This window comes from Oncorhynchus keta, chromosome 14 (genome assembly GCF_023373465.1).
Source record: "Oncorhynchus keta strain PuntledgeMale-10-30-2019 chromosome 14, Oket_V2, whole genome shotgun sequence".
Lineage (NCBI taxonomy): Eukaryota > Metazoa > Chordata > Actinopteri > Salmoniformes > Salmonidae > Oncorhynchus > Oncorhynchus keta.
In genome coordinates, this window is record NC_068434.1 from 49810739 (window position 1) to 49818470 (window position 7732).

Here is a 7732-nt window from a genome sequence, read left to right on the forward strand (position 1 = left end):
CGCTGATCCTCAACACTGGAGCTCCCCAGGGGTGTGTGATCAGTCCCCTCCTGTACTCCCTGTTCACCCACAACTGCATGGTCAAGGCACGACTCCAACACCATCATTAACTTTGCAGACGACACAACAGTGGGAGGCCTGATCGCCGACAACGATGAGACAGCCTGTAGGGAGGAGGTCAGAGACCTGGCCGAGTGGTGCCAGAATAACAACCTATCCCTCAACGTAACCAAGACTAAGGAGATGATTGTGCACTACAGGAAAAAGACGACCGAGCACTCCCACATTCTCATCGACGGGGCTGGAGTGGAGCAGGTTGAGAGCTTCAAGTTCCTCGGTGTCCACATCAACATCAAACTAGAATGGTCCAAACACACCAAGACAGTCTCGAAGAGGGCACGACACAGCCTATTCCCCCTCAGGAAACTAAAAACATTTGGAATGGGTGCTGAGAACCTCAAAAGGTTCTACAGCTGCAACATCGAGAGCATCAATGCCTGGTACGACAATTGCTCGGCCTCTGACTGCAAGGCACTACAAAGGGTAGTGCGTACGGCCCAGTACATCACTGGGGCTAAGCTGCCTGCCATCCAGGACCTCTACACCAGGCGGTGTCAGAGGAAGGCCCTAAAAATTCTCAAAGACCCCAGCCCCCCCAGTCATAGACTGTTCTCTCTACTACCGCATGGCAAGCGGTACCGGAGTGCCAAGTCTAGGACAAAAGGCTTCTCAACAGTTTTAACCCCCAAGCCATAAGACTACTGAACAGATAATCAAATGGCTTCCCGGGCTATCTGCATTGTGTCCCGCCACCCGCCACCCACCACCCGCCAAACCCCTCTTTTACGCTACTGCTACTCTCTGTTCATCATATATGCATAGTCACTTTAACCATATCTACATGTACATATCACCGCAATCAGCCTGACTAACCGGTGTCTTTATGTAGCCTCGCTACTGTATATAGCCTGTCTCTTTAATGTGGTTTTATTTCTTTACTTACCTATAGTTCACCTAACACCTTTTATGCACTATCGGCAAGAGCCTGTAAGTAAGCATTTATCTGCTTCACGGCGCACGTGACAAATTAACTTTGATTTGATTTGAAGTAGAGATATTTTAATAGAAAATTATCAAGTAAAAGTAAAAGTCACTTTCACTTTGAACGAGTCTGTTAGATCAGAGGCAGTAGGGATGACTAGGGATGTTCTCTTGATAAGTGTGTGATTTGGACAATTTTCCTGTCAAAATATAATGAGTACTTTTGGTGTCAGGGAAAATGTTTGGACTAAAAAGTACATTATTTTCTTCAGGAATGTAGTGAACTTGTCACGTTCGTTGAAATGAGCGGACCAAGATGCAGCGTGGTATGTTCCCATCCTTTTATTCGGAAGAGAAACTTAAAGAACAAAACAACAAAATGAACAACCGAAATGTGACGCTATAAATAATGATCAACGGCAACTACACATAGACATTTACATAGACATAATTTAACATTTTTGGGATAGGGGGCAGCATTTTCACTTTTGGATGAATAACATTCCCAGAGTGAACTGCGTCCTATTCTGTCCCAGATGCATAATAATATGCATATTATTATTGTATTGGATAGAAAACACTCTGAAGTTTCTAAAACTGTTTGAATGATGTCTGTGACTATAACAGAACTCATATGGCAGGCGAAAACCTGAGAAAAATCCAACCAGGAAGTGGGACATGTGAGGTTTGTAGTTTTTCAAAGCTTGACCTACCGAATACACATTGAGAAATGGATGAGATTGCACTTCCTAGGGCTTCCACTAGATGTCATCCGTCTTTAGAAACTGGTTTGAGGATTGCACTATAAAGGAGGGGCTCATGAGACCTCTTTGAGTCAGTGGTCTGGCAGAGAGCCTTGGTCTCCCAACAGAGTTACCTCTCGTTCCAGTGCTTTTCTGAAGACAAAGGAATTCTCCGGTTGGAACATCATTGATGTTTTATGTTAAAAACATCCTAACTATTGATTCCATACATCGTTTGACATGTTTCTAAAGGACTGTAATGGACATTTTTTAGTTTTTGTCTGGATGAAGTGCCTGCGCCTCATGAAGATGAGAATCACCAGCAGCAAGAGTGACATCATTGATGCATACAGAGAAAAGAGTCGGCCCGAGGATTGAACCCTGTGGCACCCCCATAGAGACTGCCAGAGGTCTGGACAACCCGATTGGCCCTCCGATTTGACACACTGAACTCTATCAGATAAGTAGTTGGTGAACCAGGCTAGGCAGTCATTTGAGAAACCAAGGCTGTTGAGTCTGCCGATAAGAATATGGTGATTGACAGAGTCAAATGCCTTGGCCAGTTCGATGAATTCAGCTGCACAGTATTGTCTCTTATCGACAATGGTGGTTATGATATCATTTAGGACTTGTGGCTGAGGTGCACCCGGGACCAGCTCGGAAACCAGATTGCACAGCGGAGAAGGTACAGTGGGATTCGAAATGGTTGGTGATCTGTTTGTTAACCTGTTGTGGCTCCCCCGATCGGGATAAGTGTCATCAACAACCGCTGAATAGCATAGCGCTACATACAATAAATATTACAATAAATATTTATGGTCATAAAATCACAAGTGCAATATAGGAAAACACAGCTTAGCCTTGCGTTAATCTACCTGTCGTGTCAGATTTTGAAATAATGCTTTACAGAGAAAGCAATCCAAGCGTTTGTGTATGTTTATCGATCGCACAATAAAACATTAAGTACACTTAGCATCAGGTAGCTTGGTCACGAAAATCAGAAAAGCAATAAAATTAATAATTTACCTTTGATGATCTTCGGATGTTTTCACTCACGAGACTCCCAGTTACACATAATGTTCCGTTTGTTTCATAAAGATGATTTTTATATCCAAAATACCTCCGTTTGTTTGTCGCGTTATGTTCAGAAATCCACAGGAAAGAGCGGTCACGACAACGCAGACGAAAATTCCAAATAGTTTCCATTATGTCCACAGAAACATGTCAAACGTTTTTTATAATCAATCCTCAGGTTGTTTTTAAAATATATAATCGATAATATATCAACCGCAAATGTCTTTTACAGTAGGGGAGGGGAAAACAATGGCTGTCCAAATTCTGTTGCGCAAGCAAAACTCATGTGACCTTGACGCGATGTTATCGTTCTGGCTCATTTTTCAAAATAAAATCCTGAAACTATGCCTGACGACTGTTGGCACCTTGAGGAAGCGATAGGAATCTGGTTTATCCCTTTAAATGGAGCAAAGGGAGGCTATGGAACATGGAGTTTCCAAAATATAATCCACTTTCTGCTTTGATTTTCCTCAGGGTTTGCCTGCTATATCAGTTCTGTTATTACTCACAGACAATATTTTGACAGTTTTGGAAACTTTAGAGTGTTTTCTATCCAATACTAATAATACTATGCATATATTAGCAACTGAGACTGAGGAGCTGGCCGTTTACAATGGGCACCTTTTCATCCAAGCTACTCAATACTGCCCCTGCTGTCATATGAAGTTAACTTGGCTTTCGAAGACCTTAGTCGGGGGTTTGAACTTGCAACCTTCCGGTTACTAGTCCAACGCTCTAACCACTAGGCTACCCTGCCACCCCAGGATAGATATAGGTCTGTAGCAGTTTGGGTCTAGAGTGTCTCCCGTTTGAAGAGGGGATGACCGCGGCAGCTTTCCAGTCTTTGGGGATCTCAGACGATACGCAAAGAGAGGTTGAACAGGCTAGTAATAGGGGTTGCACCAATTTCTGCGGATAATTTTTGTAGGGGTCCAGATTTTGCGGCTCTTTCAGAACATCAGCTATCTGGATTTGGGTGAAGGAGAAATGGGGGAGGCTTGTGCAAGTTGCAGTGGGGGGTGCAGGGCTGTGGACCGGGGTCGGGGTACCCAGGTGGAAGCATGGCCAGTTGTAGAAAAATGCTTATTGAAATTCTCAATTATTGCGGATTTATCAGTGGTGACAGTGTTTCCTAGCCTCAGTGCAGTGAGCAGCTGGGAGGAGGTGCTCTTATTCTCCATGTACTTTACAGTGTCCCAGAACGTTTTGGAGTTTGTGCTACAGGATGCAAATTTCTCTATGAAAAGGCTAGCCTTTGCTTTCCTAACTACCTGTGTATATTGGTTCCTAACTTCCCTGAAAAGTTGCAAACCCTCGGGGGCTATTTGATGCTAATGCGGTACGCCACAGGATGTTTGTGCTGGTCAAGGGCAGTCAGGTCTGGAGTGAACCAAGGGCTATATCTGTTCCTGGTTCAACATTTTTTGAATGGGGCATGCTTATTTAAGATGTTGAGGAAAGCACTTTTAAAGAACAACCAAGTGTCCTCTACTGACAGAATGGGGTAAATATCCTTCCAGGATATCCGGGGGATTAGAACGGCCTGCTCGCTGAAGTGGGAGCGTTTGACAGTGATGAGTGGTGGTCGCTTGACCGCAGACCCATTACGGACGCAGGCAAAGATGTCGTGATCGCTGAGATCCTGGTTAAAGACAGCATAGGAGTATTTGGAGGACAGGTTGGATAGGATGATGTCTATGAGGGTGCCCGTGTTTACGGATTTGGTATTGTACCTGGTGGGTTATTTGATAATTTGTGTGAGATTTAGAGCTTCATGCTTAGATTGTAGGATGGACGGGGTGTTAAGTGTGTCCCAGTTTAGGTCACCTAGCAGCAAGAGCTCTGAAGATAGATGGGGTGCAATCAATTCACATATGTGTCCAGGGCACAGCTGGGGGCAGAAGGTGGTCTATAGCAAGCGGCAACGGTAAGAGACTTGTTTCTGGAGAGGTGGATTTTTAAAAGTAGAAGCTCAAAAATTGTTTGGGCACAGACCTGGATAGTAAGACAGAACTCTGCAGGCTAACTCTGCAGTAGATTGTAACTCCCCTTTGGCAGTTCTATCTTGTTGGAAAATGTTATAGTTAGGGATGGAAATGTCTTCCTAAGCCAGGATTCAGACACGGCTAGGACATCCTGGTTGGCAGAGTGTGCTAGGGCAGTGAATAAAACAAATTTAGGGAGGAGGCTTCTAATGTTAATATGCATGAAACCAAGGCTTTACAGGGAATGGGAGTGGAGCTAGGCACTGCAGGGCCTGGATTCACCTCTACATCACCAGAGGAACAGAGGAAGAGTAGGATAAGAGTACGGCTAAAGGCTAAAATAACTGGTTGTCTAGCACGTTCGGAACAGAGAGTAAAAGGAGCAAGTTTCTGGGTGGAATAGATTCAAGACATAATATACTGACAAAGGTATGGTAGGATGTGAATACAGTGGAGGTAAGCCTATGCATTGAGTGACGATGAGAGAGATATTGTCTCTAGAAACATAATTTAAACCAGGCGAGGTCACCACGTGTGGGAGGTGGAACTAAAGGGTTAACTAAGGTGTATTGAGCAGGGCTAGAGGCCCAAAACAGCAATGGACAATGCATATTCACGTTAGGGTGAGGCATAAGTAGCCGAGTTATTATAGGAGTCCAGTGAGTGGCTTCAGGCAGCTAGCGGGTCGTTTCTAGCAAGCCAGCAGAAGAGCCCTTGAGGGACGTCGTGACGGAAGAAAGCCTGTTGTGGCCCATGCAATTACGTCGGCAGACAGATAAGCAGGGCTCCGTGTGGTAAACCAGGCCAATTGGCAAAATTGGTATAGTGGCCAAAGAATTTGTCCAATGGGCCTCTTAACATCAACGGGGCTGTAGTGGAGCAGGTCGAGAGTTACAAGTTCCTTGATGTCTACATCACCAACGAACTATCATGGTCCAAACACACCAAGAAAGTCGTGAAGGGAGCACAACAAAACATTTTAACCCCTTAGGAGAATGAAAAGATTTTGCATGGGACCCCAGATCCTCAAAAGGTTCTACAGCTGCACAGTCAAGAGCTTCCTAACCGGTTGCTCTACCACCTGGTATGGCAACTGCTCGGCATTTGACCGTAAGGCACTGCAGAAGGTAGTGCGTATGGCACAGTACCTTACTGGGGCCAAGCTTCCTGCCATCCAGGACATATACAATAGGCGGTGTCAGAGGAAAGCCACACCTTGGGCTTCAATATCTATTTTGCCGACTGGCTTGGACCCCCACTGACCTATCACGACTAGACAACTGACGTGATTCGCCTGAGGGGGTCTCTCAACTGGCTCCATCCACTGAATGCCCATCCGCTAGCTGTGTAGAGCACATCGGACTGTTAGCTTAATGGGGTTCTGTTTCGGCCCCCCTTTTCCTGTAGTCCACGATCAGCTCGTTTGTCTTGCTCGGGTTGAGGGAGAGGTTGTTGTCCTGGCACCGCACTGACAGTTCTCTGACTTCATCCCTATAGGCTGTCTCATCGTTGTCGGTGATCAGGCCTACCACTGTTGTGTCATCAGAAAACGTAATGATGGTGTTGTAGTCGTGTTTGGCCACACAGCCGTGGGTGAACAGGGAGTACAGGAGGTACACAACCCTGAGGGGCCCCCGTGTTGAGGATCAGCATGGCAAATGTGTTGCTTACCTACCCTCACCACCTGGGCGTGGCCCATCAGGAAGTCCAGAATCCAGTTGCAGAGGGAGGTGTTTAGTCCCAGGGTCCTTAGCTTAGTGATGGGCTTCATGGGCACTATGGTGTTGAACGCTGAGCTGTAGTCAATGGACAGCATTGATGTTGAGATGTGTCTGTTACTTGAACTCTGTGAAGCATTTATTTGGGCTGCAATCTTTAGCAGAGGTAACTCTGGGTCTTCCTTTCCTGTGGTTGTCCTCAGGAGAGCCAGTTTCATCATAGCACTGATGGTTTTTACGACTGCACTGCACAACGTTCAAAGTTCTTGACATTTTCTGGATTGACTGTCATATCTTTGCTTATTTGAGCTGTTATTGCCATAATATGGACTTTTACCAGATAGGGCTATCATCTGTATACCCCCCTACCTTGTCACAAGACAATTGATTGACATTCCACAAATTAACTTTTTGAAATGCATTCATGAAGCTGGTTGAGAGAATGCTAAGAGTGTGCAAAGCTGTCATCAAGGCAAAGTGTGGCATCTTTGAAGAATCTCAAATATAAAATCAAAATCAAATGTGTTATTTCATAGTTTTGATTTTAAAACCCTTGAATAAGTAAGTGTGTCGAAACTATTGAGAGGATATATATATATATATATATATATATATATATATATATATATATATATATATATATATATATATATATATATATATATATATATATATAAAGGACAGAGACAGTTCGGAACTAATTTCCTTTAGATTTGAATGCATTGTGTTTGTATGGGCTAATAGCATTAAGGCAACAAAAAATGTTTTAATCTTTTTTTACATATTTTTGGGAATGCTTCAAAGGGCTGGTTTTATTTGGAACCCTTTATTTAAAAAAAATCCCTAGTGGAGTGTGTATGGCAGGGTCTGTCAGGGACACATCTCCTGCTCATCAAATATACATTAAAGTGCCTCGCTTTGAACAGCTGTACTTGATTAAATATTAACCAATTATTGTACCTAGAAATCCCCCCACTTAAACATACAACTGCTGATCCAGAGGATGCAATGCAACAGGGCACACAAACATGATTCATTAACTATTTTGGGGGTTTGTGTGATGTGTGTGTGTCTCACTCTGTGTGTCTCTCTCTCTCTCTTTCTCTCTCTGTTTGTCTCTCTCTCTCTCTGTGTGTGTGTCTCTCTTGCTCTGTGTGTGTGTGTGTCTCTC

At 44.2% G+C, this 7732-nt stretch overlaps 1 protein-coding gene across 1 annotated transcript in view; it reads left to right on the forward strand.

The window, feature by feature from the left end:
- Window positions 1-441: 441 nt before the first annotated feature.
- Window positions 442-7732, forward strand: part of LOC127907078 (keratin-associated protein 5-1-like) — a gene marked incomplete at its 3' end in the record, with an annotated part of 11393 nt that continues 4102 nt past the window's right edge. The window contains exon 1 of the mRNA XM_052460764.1: window positions 442-500. Coding sequence (XP_052316724.1) covers window positions 442-500 — 59 coding nt within the window. The remainder of the gene's footprint in view (window positions 501-7732) is intronic.